The sequence below is a fragment of the Echeneis naucrates genome, chromosome 13 (assembly GCF_900963305.1).
Source record: "Echeneis naucrates chromosome 13, fEcheNa1.1, whole genome shotgun sequence".
In the NCBI taxonomy this organism is placed as follows: domain Eukaryota; kingdom Metazoa; phylum Chordata; class Actinopteri; order Carangiformes; family Echeneidae; genus Echeneis; species Echeneis naucrates.
The window spans coordinates 14991177-15005557 of record NC_042523.1 but is presented as its reverse complement, the minus strand read 5'-3'; the positions used below and the strand labels follow the sequence as shown (position 1 = coordinate 15005557).

General features: G+C 41.5%; 2 protein-coding genes across 5 annotated transcripts in view; one reads left to right on the top strand and one right to left on the bottom strand.

The window, feature by feature from the left end:
• The window catches only part of veph1 (ventricular zone expressed PH domain-containing 1), a 66977-nt gene that overhangs the window by 12549 nt on the left and 40047 nt on the right, over nucleotides 1-14381 (top strand). For all 4 annotated transcript variants that reach the window (XM_029517063.1, XM_029517062.1, XM_029517061.1 and 1 more), the window contains one exon: nucleotides 90-264. In XM_029517063.1, the coding sequence (XP_029372923.1) occupies nucleotides 90-264 (175 nt within the window). The remainder of the gene's footprint in view (nucleotides 1-89; nucleotides 265-14381) is intronic.
• ptx3a (pentraxin 3, long a) lies at nucleotides 5069-12863 on the bottom strand. Its single transcript, XM_029517065.1, has 4 exons — nucleotides 12543-12863; nucleotides 9486-9645; nucleotides 8701-9137; nucleotides 5069-6946 (listed from the first exon to the last, which is right to left on the bottom strand). Exons 1-4 carry the CDS (start codon nucleotides 12679-12681, stop codon nucleotides 6291-6293), a joined length of 1392 nt encoding a protein of 463 aa, XP_029372925.1. The 5' UTR covers nucleotides 12682-12863; the 3' UTR covers nucleotides 5069-6290.

The window sequence follows — 14381 nt, the reverse complement described above, 5'->3', positions numbered from 1 at the left end:
CGTGAACGATTTCTGTCTGACAACCAATCAGCCGCGATGATCTATGACTATTGTAGTGTCTTCAATCTTGTCTCTACTTGTCCCCTCAGAACTACAGCTGTCCTTCAGTCATGGCGCTGGCAGTCCCGGTGGCAGTGCGGTTCCTGCAGAGAGGGAACAGGGAGCTGAGTAGGAATATGTCCAGTTACCTCTCCCTGGCAGCTATAGCCAAGGCTGATTTGTTGGCTGAACACACAGAGGCCATAACACTCAGTGTGCTGGGAGGTATGTTTACACAAACACATTTACATGTGGAATAACTAATGCTTGAAAAAAATGACTAGGTCTATAAATGTGCACACTGTCACATATATTCTTATATACGCACCCATAAACCCATAAACCCATAAACACAAAAGTCCCTGTCATGCCACACCTCATAGATTGAGAAAATAAAAGAGGGCAAGTTGCATGTAAAACTTTGTTGTTTTTGTAATGTACAAACCTTGGCTGACTTGTTCTCTGCAAATGTGGTTTGCATTTGCTTGTGTTCTTCACAACTCGTCGTTTTTCAAATCCAGATCCTCTCATCTCCTCTCACCTCTTTTCTCCTGCCCCAGTTAGATAGAGATCTTCTAACACAGTTAAGGAAACGTGTGTGATTGTGTGAGTGTGTGGGTGGGCGTGTGTCTTTTGTAGAGACTGTAATGGGAAAGACAGGTGCAGAAAAAGCTCTGTGCAAGCTCTGCTTAAGAAAGAAGGCTTCTCTAAAGGGGCCATCATAGACTCCATTGTCTATTTTGCTGTAGACGGTTGATGTGTGGGTTGGGTCTGGCTTATAGAAACAGGACTTGTTTACTCTCACTACAAGGAGATGCACAACAATGAGATCAACTGTTTCACTGGGATGGGAAAGGGAGTTACAGACATAATTAGTTGTAATAGCAAACCACAGTCTTATCTGATCATAAGGTATAATGAATACTGTCTTTTATTATTTATTTGTACTACTATTATTTGGGCAAAGCAAAAAGCAGAACTGCTGTGATAGATAGAAGATGTTCTAGGAGTGAAATTTTCCTAGCTGTTGATCTGATTGCTCAGCTCCTCCTCTTAAAAAGCTTTTTATGTCTTTATATCAATCAGTAAGTGACAGAGAGGCTGACAGCAAACATGGGGAGCGAGAGGGGAATGACCTGCAGTATAGGTCCCAGGCTGGGATAACGCGGCATGCACACTAACCACTCAACCACCAGTGCAGCCTTTCCCTTTCTTTCTGAACAGTTAAAGTTGGAGAGCAGATCCCATGTGACCTGTGTTCGGCGGTTAAAAAAAACGATGCTCCCTGAAACATCCTGTCTGCCATTTTAACCCCCTTTTTTCACAACGAACACTGTTAAGGCTTATTAGTGCAGCGCAGGTCAGAGGTCCATAGTTAGCAGTTTATCCCTGAGGCTTTCAAACGCACACACGCACACACACAAGCACACACACACCCACGCACACACACACGCACACACACACAAGCATGCACACACAAGATCTGTTGATATTTTATGGCTGTTTCTGAGCAGCCATTCAGTTAATAATATTTACTACCAGATATAATTCAGTTGCCCATTAAGTAAACATGATTCCATTTAGCTTCATTTGTGTGAATTAATGAATGTGTTTGGCACCACACACACACACACACACACACACACACACACACACACACACACACGTGTACACGTGCACTCCAGCACATGATACTAATCACTTCATGCAAAACCAAAATGAGGAGCCCACCATGTTGATGCTCCCGCCGAGCAGATTCTCTGCCAGCAACTCAGCACATGAAACAGCTTAGCTCTTAGCTGTCTGTTTAATTTTACAACAGAGATGTTGCCAGTTTTGGGGTTTGGAGTGTCAAATAGTTGGAAGACACTTTACACCTTTGGTTCACTGTGGATGAAAATAGAGATAGTTGGCTGTGCCAGCGTAAAAACAGAAACAGAACCCAGGTGTTTTTCTGATTTTAGTACAACACTAAATATATTGTGCTTAAAAGGAGTCTGCATGACTTAATGTTGATGTTGGAAGTAATTCCAGAAACATCATGACTTTTCTGCAGGAACACAAAGCCATGACATCAAATCATCAAATCAGCTCTCTGCCATGAATTCTGCTGTTATTAATGGCTGCTGTTTGTTGTGAACTCGTTGGCACTGGCAGCATTTATTCTTTGCAGAAAGGTTCAGGTTTTTATTTGTTGTTTTTTTTGTTTTTCTACAGGGCAAAAAAGACAAAAAAACAGAACTACATCAGCATGATTGTTAGAGCTCAAAATACATTGTGACGATAGCGGTAGAAATGAAAGGAAAGAGAGAGTGAGGGGAGAAAAGGAGAAAACAAGGGGATGGATAAAATTCTGGTGGGTGTGTTCGAAGCTGGGATATATCACACACATACACACACACACACACACACCAAAAGTGGACAGAAAATTAAAGTGAACAAGGCTTGCTGGAGGGCTTTATAAGCAAGTTCAGATTTATGTTTCCTCGGGCAGTTTTTAATGCAGCTTTGGCAGTTTCAGATTCTTACCCCCTAGCTCACATCTACTCGGCTCTGAACGCTTGAACCTTGTGTTGCTTTTTGAACAAGCCTGGACCCACTGCAACGCTCAAGTCCCCCTAAAATTTCAACATCCGCACAACATAAACACAAAGACTCTAAAAAAGTGCACATGGACATGCAGCTCATTGAAGCAACAATAGATGACCAGCAGGAGGTGAGATGATGTAATGGGGTTTGGGTGATGATGGCGCTACATGAGGTGGCACGTTTGACTGGCATGTATGGATTTATGCTGCAAGTTTGTGACAGATTACTGTTGTTGCCAAATGCTGATTGTGTCTGATGGCGGCAGGTTTTTTGCACTTAGCTGTTATCATATATCTGTCAATCAGTGTATGATGTGTTTATTGAGGATGTGCATATGTTTACTAGTTACAGGAAGTCAGCAGCTTGATATGTTTTGAAGGTTTTATAGCTAGCTACAGTAAGTTACAGCGGAACATCGTTGTTGTTAAAAGTCATGCACACACGCACACACACACACACACACACACACACTTTTACAACATATGGTACTGCTTTGGCCCCATAGGGATTTAGAGCCAATAGTTCCTTCCCTCTCTGTGTAAAACCTGATCTCAAGGTAACACTGAAGTTTGGAACCTGTCATCCGTCTGAGTTAAGTCATATGTCTCGTTTAGCTCCCCTGCTGCAAAACACATGTATGTACTATACTCTGGCTTGTATGGTTAAAAGATGGCAAGCTGAAGAGAAGGTGCTGGGGAGGGTTGTATGAGGGGTGGGTGTGAAAGGTGATGTTTCCATTTCATATCAGGTCACAGCTACAGAAATGGTTGGAGACTATGATGTGGCTGCAGGAGAACTAAATGTCCTGCAGCAGCATGTACCACTTAAAACTGTGAGCACATGTGTATGCAACAACAACAACAAAAAAAAACAAGCATTGCAGATTGCTGTTTCTCAACAGCTCCAGAACAAAAGATTATACGGCACATGTTTATAATTTATTTAATTTATATTGAATGTTCTGTAAAGCATGATATCAGTGAGTCAAATATTGTACCACTTCGTGTTATAACACATGAAAATATTGTGACAGCAGATATTACAGCCATTGGATCAGTTCACCCAGTTGCTTTTTGCTCTCATGGTTACACACTCAGCCTGAACAAAATCAACAATTTACAATAATCAAATTTAAACATACATTTGACTGACTGTACTCTTTAAAATATGCTTTGATTTGAATTCCAATGAGTAGCTGCTCTCCCTCCAATGTTGACCTCAGCTCTCTGCCGCCGTATCTCAAGGATTCTGTCAGTAATCTGGGGTTAAAGTTCAACTTTGACTTTAAATTTGACAAGCAGATCAGCTGTGGACTTCCAAAAAGTTTTTATTAACTCTGACAAATAGCCAAGGTGAAACATATTTTATCTTGACCAGATTTAGAGAAATGAAGCCATGCTTTTATCACAAATCGTCTCGACTTTTGCGATTCTCATCATGTGGGGATTAGCCAAGCTTCCCTTGCTCCCCTTCCTCTGCAGCTCGTACAGAACTCTGCTGCCCGCCTTTTGACACAGACTCATAGGCGCCAGCATATCTCACCCATCCTGGCTTCCCTTCACTGGCTCCCTGTGTGGTACAGAGTTCATTTTAAATTTCTCTTATTTGTTTTTAAATGTCTAAATAGCCCGCTTCACCAAACCTCTCTGACCTGCTTCAGCCTTACTGTCCACCTCGATCTTTAGCATCGACCGATCGGCTGCTGCTAACAGTCCCCCCTCAAAAAAAAAACAAAAAACAAAACTGAAGCTCAGAACGGATCGAGTGTTTGCCGTTGCTGCTCCCAAGCTCTGGAACAAGTTGCCTTTACACATAAGACATTTAATCTCTTTTAAAAACACACTTATTCCTTGACTTTTAAATTACTGTAATTTATTGTTCACCCTTCTTGGCTTCTTACCCCAGTGCTTTATGTTTTTATTCTTACCCCTTGTGTTTATGTTTTTATATAGTATTGTCTGTTGTAGTTTGTGTTTTATGTTTGAGGTGCAGCACTTTGGCTATCTTTGCAGGTTTAAAAAAGTGATTTATAAATAAAGTTACTTACTTGCTATATTATTTTTTCATTCTTTTAGCCATAACAAGGGTGTGGTGAAAATCTGCAATTGTGGCATCCCCATATTGCACTATTGACCTCTTTACCAGTGTTGTGTTGGCAACTTTCTGCCTCTCTGTACTTTTTGTTTTCTTTAAAAAAGCATAGGTTGCGTCTGTTTCTGAATGGTTTTATTCAGCTGCTTCCTTGAAAGCTTTAAATCAAGGGGCAGTTTTCTGTCACGTCTGTTTGAGACATCAATGTTCAGTGCTTCGTTAGAATATTTGAACACTTTTGCAGATTTAATTGAAAGTCTCACCTAAATAGCACTGGTAACTCAGCAGGAAGGTATATTTTAACTTGAAATCTTTATTAATAACTCACTCTCCATTCATCCAATCATGTTATGAAAATATATTTATGTACAAAATACATTCAGTTTAAACTTTTTCACAAGAAAAAGAAAGAAATTTACAAGACAATAATATAATACAAGACAACTTAGTTCATAACAGATTAGATTGTGTAAACATTGTCCTCAGTTTCTTTATCAAACTCCAAAAAACAACCACAGCCTCCAATTACAACTATAACAGTTTTATCCTTATTACTTTATGCAAAAGAGAAGACACACACATGTATTATCCTAAAATTAAATGAGAACTACAGACAAAAGAAAAAACTGACAAGGTAGAACTAGAATTATATAACTCATATGAATGTAAACACTTTGAGTACAAGGTCGGAAATGTAAAGTCTTTCAAAATGTTTTAAACTATTTCAGAAATTCAAGAAAATTTTAATAGTAAAATAAAAAACTATTTTGTTTGCCGATATTTCTAGATGATCAGGCTTGAAGTTAAGGCGAATACAGCAGTTTTCAGTCACACGAGTATTTCATAGCATCACAGCACATTGTTAATGGATCAGAATGGAAAGGAAGGAAAGCAAGCATTTTATATTAATGCTCCCAAGTAAAATGTAAAGGGGGATCAGAGTTTCCATCGACAATCGAATAACGTATAAATATAAATTGAAGGGAAGACAAGGCATCATTGCATAGCTCTATAATTGCATGATAAATTGTTGCAGATGTGTTATTGTGTTATTTATCTCTCCTGCGAGGCTGTCCGGTTATGAGTCTGTTTAGTGGCCCAGAACCTGTTCACTTTCATAACAGACATTTTGTCTTTCTTCCAGTCTAAGTCTTTGGCAAACGCTGCATGCAGCACATTTTCCTGACGCAATGCAACTTTTAAGGTCTAAGCTGAATGTTTATCAGTGTGAGCACATGTGTGTCTGTGGTGGTGTGGCAAAAAATGCAGCATGTGTGTGTTCAAAAGGTTGTGTTATAAAAATAAACATCAGTCTCTCACAGCTTGGCTCTTCTTCTGTCCAGTAGAGTTCATTGCAGCATTAGTATTCATGTTAAAAAATGATGAAACGGATGCTCTTGATAACAAGATAAAAAGTGAAATATTTATCTGCTGGGACAAAGATGACGATGATGATGATGATGATAGTTGTGAGTTATTCTCTTCACAAGAGGAAAACCTATTACAATTTTTCTTTTTCACAATAATGATGATAATGACGACTGATTAAAATCACAACGTGTAGAAGTCTGTTAAAAGATGAACTGAGCGCCTCCATGTGGCACCATCTCTGTCACACCCCACGCCACCACGTTTCCTCTCTGCACAAAGCCTTCGCTTTTCTGCAAAGCCAGCTGGGAAATCTCCTCCTCTGAAAGCACTCTGTCCCACATGTTAACTCCTGTCATCTTCCCGGCGAATGCCAGCTTGGGATCGAACCCTTCTTCGAACCCTGTAATGCCGCTCCCGCCGCTTGCAGACACAGGGCAGCAGCCGTTCCTTTCCTGCCCCAGCTGGAGTGAACCCCCGTCGGGTAACACGTGTCCCTCAGCCACGCCTGGTGTGGAGGCCACTTTTTTCCCACCTGCCCACAGGGTTGCCAGGCCCTGATTGGAGGACCAAGCCCCACACAAGTGGATCCACTCTCCTTGTTTCACCACACCTCGTGCCTCCACCAGGTGAGCTTCCCCTCCAATGGTGAAGAGCGCTGTGGTCTGGCTCAGCAGCAGCTGGATCTCATATGGATTGCGACGGTTTCCGTAGGAGAACAGTACTGTTTTGTTGGCGACGGTGGTTGGCTTCGCCCACAGGCAGACAGTGAAGGAGGCGATGGAGAGAGGGACATCCGGAATGACAGAGGTGTAGATTCGACGGGAACGCATCGGGAAGAGGAGGGCCATTTCGTTGCCTATGCAAGAAGAAGACGCAATTGGGTTGAATGTTACAAAGTCAAATCACGTTTTCATCTGAAACTTCAACTCAGCATTTTACAGATATAGCAGATGTCTTAACCGCATTAATTAGCGTGTATTAACTGACTTTTTTTAAGCAAATCTTGGATGGAAAGAAAAAAAAAAGTTTTGACTTGAAAAGTTTTCATCTTTACTGTAAAAATACGATTCCGTGTCACCAAAACATTTTTTTTTTTTTTTTTTTTTGAAGGTGACACTCCAATACAGATGATATGACATATAATAAGCAGTAATGACAGCAGCAGCTGTAGCCAGTTCATGTTCGTTTAACTTCTTGCACTTACTGGACTCCACAGGCTACGGCTGAACTGAGTGGGTTGGAAACTTGAAAACGTATTGGACTTGAACATGCTTGTCTAAGCCAATGTAATGTTGTAAATTGTACAGAAGAGTCCTGGATCGTAGACCTCCCTTTCTTCTGCATTCTTCTTCTTCACTCTCTTTTTTCCTTGTCCATTAGTTCCTCCCTCCCTCTCCTCCCTTCTTTGCTGTGGTCTACACTACCTCTCCACCCCCCCCCCCCCCCCCTCTCCCCCCCAGTCTCAGCCTCTCCTTCCCTCCAGTTGCCAGGCACACTCCCTACCTACTAAAAACAGATCCCAAATTTTGGTGTGACATTTGTCTCAGGTTTCTGCCACTCAGAAAATAATGGTGAAAGAAGACATTTTGAACATGACTGGTTGTGTGTGTGTGAGTGTGGTGTGTGTGTGTGAGTGTGAATCTGTGTGTGTCCATGATGATTTCCATCTGTTTCTGGTTTCCCAGGGTCCTTTGGTGTGGATTTTGTGGCCACCAGCTAATGATTACAACTCCCTCTGCCCTACACATAGAGCAGAGGGAGTTTCTAGAGTGTAAACGTGCTTGTTCACATGAATGCTTTTTTTTTTTTTTTTTTTTTTTGGTGTGCGCGTGTGTGTTCGACATTTTTTTATTAGATTAGTTTTTTAATTTTCACCTGATCAGTTCTGCTGAATGTGGTTCTGCTTTGTAGGACTGGACCTGCTCCAGTTTTTCTGTACGCTTAGTCACATAATGCTTAAAGTTGCAGGGGTATTATTATGTGCATACTTCAGGGATGGAGAGTAAATGAAAGTAGTAGCACTGTTAACTGAAGGCACGTAGTCATGTTCTGCTGTCCAGTAGTAGTTCTGTCTAAAAGTTGTGTTTGTGTATTGTACATAATCAATTTCCTTTGTTTGTCCCATAGTGGGGAAATTGCAAGTCAACCAAGCTTTTATTTATCTTCAAAACACTAAAAATACCTTTAAATGTCTGTCAATGAAAGTACCTGGAGCTATCCTGGTACCAGGTTATCATGGCTTTCAGGCATTTTTTGGTTTTGGAGAACTCATCAACCCCATACTGGCCTCATTCCTCTTGTTTGACTAGACTACATTTACTGAAACTAATTAGAGTAAGGGATGTGAAATGGATTGGTTACTACTTGAGGCTGGTGGTGCCTGGAGAAAGAGTCAGGAAAAAAGGTATTTAGGACAAACATGAGCAGTATGATTAGTTTTTCCTTGTGGAGGGGGTTCTCATTCTTTTACTTCAAGTATGACCTGAATATGTCAACACAGAAAAAAGGTGAAGGTAAAAGGTGGTGTTCCGGTGGCAGCGTGAAGAGAAATGCAAAACAAAAAGCAATAGGTACAGACAGAGATTAGTGTGGGGAAGATGGATCTCTCACCTGCGGGTAGGTATCTTTGCCTTGATGATGTCAGGACCTCCTTCAGCTCCACATTCATCTGTTGCAGTGTAGCCAGAACCGCATCTAGTGCGGCCTCTTGTGATGTGACCTCCTGCACCCTATGCTCAGACCCGCCATCCTGAATCTGGAATCCTGCTTTTGCATTCATCCCCGTCCCAGCCCCGGGACCGCTGAAGCAGTTGGCCTCCAGCTTGGTGAGACGGGAAGCTTGTGATTGTGCTGCAGAGAGGAGTTGTTGGAGCATCCCCTCCAAGTTTTTAGAATTGCTGAATGAGTTCCCGGCAGCAGCAGGTGCCTGATCTCCAGGCCTGAGACGCCCCAAGATTTCTCTGAGCAAGCCCTCCAGTTGAAAAACAATTTTTCTTCCTGCTGTGTCCACTGCAACCCCACAGGAGCCACCATACTGGGCTATGAACCTTTAAAAGATATTCACCAAAGTAGTCCAGTATTATCAGCACGCAAATTTGACCTGAATATATCACCCAATATCACCCCCCTCATTCACTCCTAAAAATAATACCATTGAAATAAAAATAATAAGAAAAAAAAAGACCAGCTCATCAGATGAAAGCTTCTCTTTTTTATTCATTGATGGTAAAATGAACTTCATACCTTTGACAAATAAATCACAGTGAGGGTTTGGAGATGTCCTTCAGGTGTAGTTGTAAATTGTGACTACAGTTCATCTGAGCTTCAAGTTTTTTTTAATACGAAGATGCTCGGCCGAATCAAAAACACCCATTACTTTTCTCCGTCCAACCAACCTGAGCATTTCTCCGCGCAGCAACCCCATTTCCACCTTGATGATATCATCAGCATACTGAAGCAGCATGTTCTCCCTCATCTGACTGTTCTCCAGCATCGAAAAGAGTTTGTCCCACTTGGTCAGGTCTGTAGAGCTGCAGGGGGGGGGGCTCGGGGTGGCTGGACAGGACGGTGGAAAGAGGAGCAGAAAGGAATAAGTTTAGGTAGCTAACAGAAAATGCAACAATCTGCCATACAGCATTTAGGGAGAGGAGGATTATCTTTTGGGTAAACCGGTGGTGTCAGTGTGGCTACAACTAGTTGAAAATCTTTTTGGCTGCATCGTTGGATAATGTTTTAGCAAATTGACACCATTAAAATAATCTTTATTTCGCAGTGCACTCATTATCATGCAGACAAGTTCTCAGTTATTTCAATGCAGAATTAAACTGAAATGTGTGTTGGGGCATCTCTTTTTTTTCTGCTTCGGATGCTTATTAAGGATTATGTCAGGAACATCGAGTGAATCTGAAAATGCATCATGTAATAGCGGTTTAAAGTACCTCGTCACCGTGTGGGTGTGCAATGGAAAGTGTATTTATCCTGCAGAGGTTTTTATTGCAGTGTCCTTATAAACCCGATGGTAGGACAGGTGTGCCTTCAGAGAGAGGAAGCAGGAAATGTCTCAAACTTTTATCAGATGTGCTGTCTTGAGCATATTGTGATTCAATGCCATGATTGCAAGAAGGAAGAAGAAAAAGTACAAATATGCTGAATTCTGCTGGAGGATCTGACTGCCACAAGTGGTCTGGCAGAGACAGTGGAGATTGATTTGAATAGCAGTTCGAATGAAGGATGCAGCGAGTGATAAAAGAGTTGTTGGGACAGAAATAAGGTCCTGTCAAAGAAATAGAATAATTGGCTCCCAAGCCCGAATTTCAGACTGCTGCTGTTTTCTGGCGTGATAAAACCAGACTTGGAGGTAAAACAACCCAGGAATGAGAATATATATCAGGCACGCTGATCTGATTAACATTTGAGTCTGTTTTAAATCTGAAAATGTGTCCTAAAGAGGCTTTATCACCAGGCCAGGCTTGGATTTGTTTTGGCTGTATGTCCCTGAAATTCAAAGTAAATTGGTTTCATACACGACGCTGCCTCTAACTTACAGTGCTACACTGAGAGCTCAGGTCTGATTGTGGTTTATGAGTTACTTTGATGGATATGAGAAGTAAAAAGAGAAATATTTAATCAGCTTAGCTCTTTTGTTTGGACTGGAGCGATGTCAGCCTGCTTGGTTTTACCTGTTGGACTTAATCTGCATGTTTAATGAATGAAGAAATGAGTCAAAATGATTTGTTGAATTATGGAGTAGTCCATTAAAAAAAATACATCCCAAGCAAAAAATCCAAATATCCTCTGGTATTTTTTCTCTTTCATATCTGTGGAAACCAAATATCTTTTGGATATTTGACATTTGATATTTGTCAATTGAATAAAACAAGATTGAAACTTTTTACAGACCTAACAAAAGTCGGTGCAGCAATAACAGGAATGAACTTAAGTTACACATATACTGTATATTTGCAGTGTGAGATAAGCAGAAGTGCCCGTGGTGTAGACATAAAACCAGTAGCCTCCTACAGCCAATGTGTGTTGGGAAAACGTGTGGGCTCCCTCATCTGATGCATGTTTTTCTTTCTTCTTTTCGTTTGAGGTTGTCATTGTCTTTAAAAAAAAAAATGAGCTGTGTCGTGACCTCATGTTGTCCTCATTAATTTAAATTCCACTCAGATTTCAGCAGGTCACAGGCCGTGATCTGTGGCTTCCTCCAGGCTTTTACCTCCCCTTTCCTCACAAACCTGCACACACACACACACACACCTCACACAACTTTGTACTATTTGCCCTTTTCTCTGTAGTCCTGTTAGCACATTAGATTTAAAAAAATTTCTTCCTGCCTCCCTCCACCTTTTTCTTGCTTTCTTGCAGACAGAAGCAACCATTGTTTGCCTGTGGTGCATAAATTCACAAGTTTACGTCGTCTCTTGCCTTTAATGTCATTTATTCACTTATTTATTTATTTTATGTGTATTTGTCCTCATAGTTTAACACTACATAGGGTGTCAACTTTAAATGATTAACCAGTAGTCTTGCAGCCGAAGATTTTCTTACTTCACTTTTTACAGTTTTAACTTTGGTCACATTTAATCACATCACCCACTGGAAAGTTATCCGGACCGTTCAGTCTTACCTCCTGCCAGGTTTAAAACAACAAACAAATGCAGGCTGAACTCACACTTTTTCTTAATGTACTCTCACTTAAACACATTCCTCTGTGACACATTCACCCCCCCCCCCCCCCCAGCTTTCACCTTTACATGGCATGCACACACAGAAACTGATGCCCCCCAAAGAGAGACAAGAGAGAAGCATTTCATGAGTGATGCTGAGGGTGTCTGTGGGTGCTGAGCAGTCATTCATGATGTAATCTGTATTGGCTCTTTGCTTCTGTGGCTCTTTGATGCTGCTCATCTCATACACAAACTCTCTCTGCCAACAGACTCGTATACTTCCTGCTTTCTATTCTCTCTCTAAACCTAACAGCCTTGGCTTTCTCACAGAATAGCATTAACACGATCATCATTATCATACATATCAATAGCTAAATTAATAAAATTGTACATTTATGGTCACCAACCCCACTCATGAAATTCCTTTTTCATTTCACAACTTGTCTCTGTTCAGTAATATAGTCCTACCATTCATTCATAGTGGAAAAGCTTCCTAAACAACTTCTGTCTACTCTTTCTGCCCATTTTTCATGACTGAACCCTTGTGCATCTGTTTCGCATTGAAGAATAATGTAAATGCATTTTCACTGTAATGACTGTCATCTATGGAGAAACTGACTTTAATGTCCTGATCTCAACTCTCATTAAAGCATGAATGAACCCCACATGAAATTGATTTCACACACCAGAATTGAATTAGACTGAAACCACAACCATCTGAAGGTCTGAAACAGATAAATCTTCAGTTCCAGCGCACAGACACACACACAGTTTAACACTTACCTTCTGGTGTTTCTTGCTCTGGGATTTCATTGTCGTAGTTGTCAGCGTAGTTGACTTCGATATCATCCTCGTATGCGAGAAGGAGACACACACAGATCGACAGCACACAGACTGCCTGGGGGAGCCTCCACCGAAACATGCTGCCGCTGCTGAATGAGTCTGTGTGTGTGTGTTTGTTTTTGTATGTGTAAGAGAGAGAGGGAGTAATGTATGTATATCTGTTCAGTTTTAGGATCGTATCTCCAGCTACCTGCGCTCTGTGTGTGTGTATGTTTGTGTTGTATGAGATTGTTGTCAGGTTGGATGTGTGTGCTTTGTCTCCGCTGCGTCTTCTCTGCCTGTCTCACTTTCTACACTGCTGCAGGTCCACCACTCTCTTTTTCAACCCTTACTCTCTCATACAGTATTTGTACCTCCTCCTTAATGACTCCACACCCCCACCTGCCCCCCCAAGCCCCTCTCACTCTCTCTCTCTCTCTCTCTCTCTCTCTGTCTTTCTAATTTTTTCTCGGTAAATGCTGAGCAATCCTTTGGCAGGAAGCCTGGCAGTGTAGCGTGATCCAACCACAGATAGAGGCTGAACACACACACACACACTTTGTGTTACTACATAGTACTTTCCATTGATTTCACTGTGTTTATACATCTTTTTTTAACCATCAGGACTTAACCTTCAGCTCCCCGTACATATTCTAAAAACATTCACTTTATTAAAGTCTTGTTGCTGTAGGTGCTCCTGATTTCTATCAGTCATAGTTAACTGCAAACATTGAAGGGTAGCTGAAGCAACACCTGACAGGGTAGGAAACATTAGCAGACAATAAGACTGGTAGTTCAGCTGCAGATTATCAAAGCATTTTGTCTGAGGTCAACCCAGAAGTGAGTGCATCAAAATTTTTTCCAAATTTCCAATGCATTATCATATTAAAGTGCCACTGGACAGATTTATCTGAACTTCTCTTGACTGTGCCACCGGAAGTAATACGATGAAACACTCAGGGAATGTCATTAAAGGAAATGAAGCAATTTCCAAAAAATTTTCTTGAAAAAAAGTTTTCTTTCTTGTGAAACTTTGTCTTGCAAGTTCAGAAGTGTTAAGACAGTGGTCAATATCCATCCTGTGAAGGAGGCGGTGAGTAATGCGTCATTGGAGGTAGCCTGCGTGTCGTAATCACATGCAACTGCAGCTCCTGTGAGTCAGAGAGACATGGAAAGAGAGACAGAGGAGGTAATAGAAGGGGGAGGAAGTACAGAACAAACTTTACAGATTTATGCCCCATGCTGAGAGGTGTGTGTGTGTGTGTATGTGTGCTGATAAAAGTAAGAATGAAACCCAGACATCAGCGGTCTCTAAATGACCCTATTGTTCTCCTGCTTTGCTCTTTTTATTCATTTGTCTCCTGACTCACTGTGTGTTGGTGCTTGTGCACAAGTACGTGTGTGTTTGTGTAGCACAGGGGCATCTGTGCAATGTGAGAGTGAGCTGCACACATTCCTGTGTGTGTGTGTGTGCGCTTGTGTGTGTAATTCTAGAGGAATGGAAATAATGACCTCCTCATGGGATTTCAGTATTTGCCCCGTCGCCCGCTCTTATTCCCACTTCCCCTCCCTCCTTCTTTCCGTCTGCCTGGGTCTCTCTTTCATTGTCTCTGCTTTCTATCTGTCAAATACGTCCTGAAACACACTTTTGTCCACTTGTTATCTGGGAGGAACAACCTTTCATTCAGACAGCTACAAAGGAAGATGGAGGGGGTTGCATTGTGTGAAGAAAAAAAAAAAAAAACCCTGCATCAGCGAGATCGCTATCACCTCTCGATATAACAGTATCGCTCTATTCTG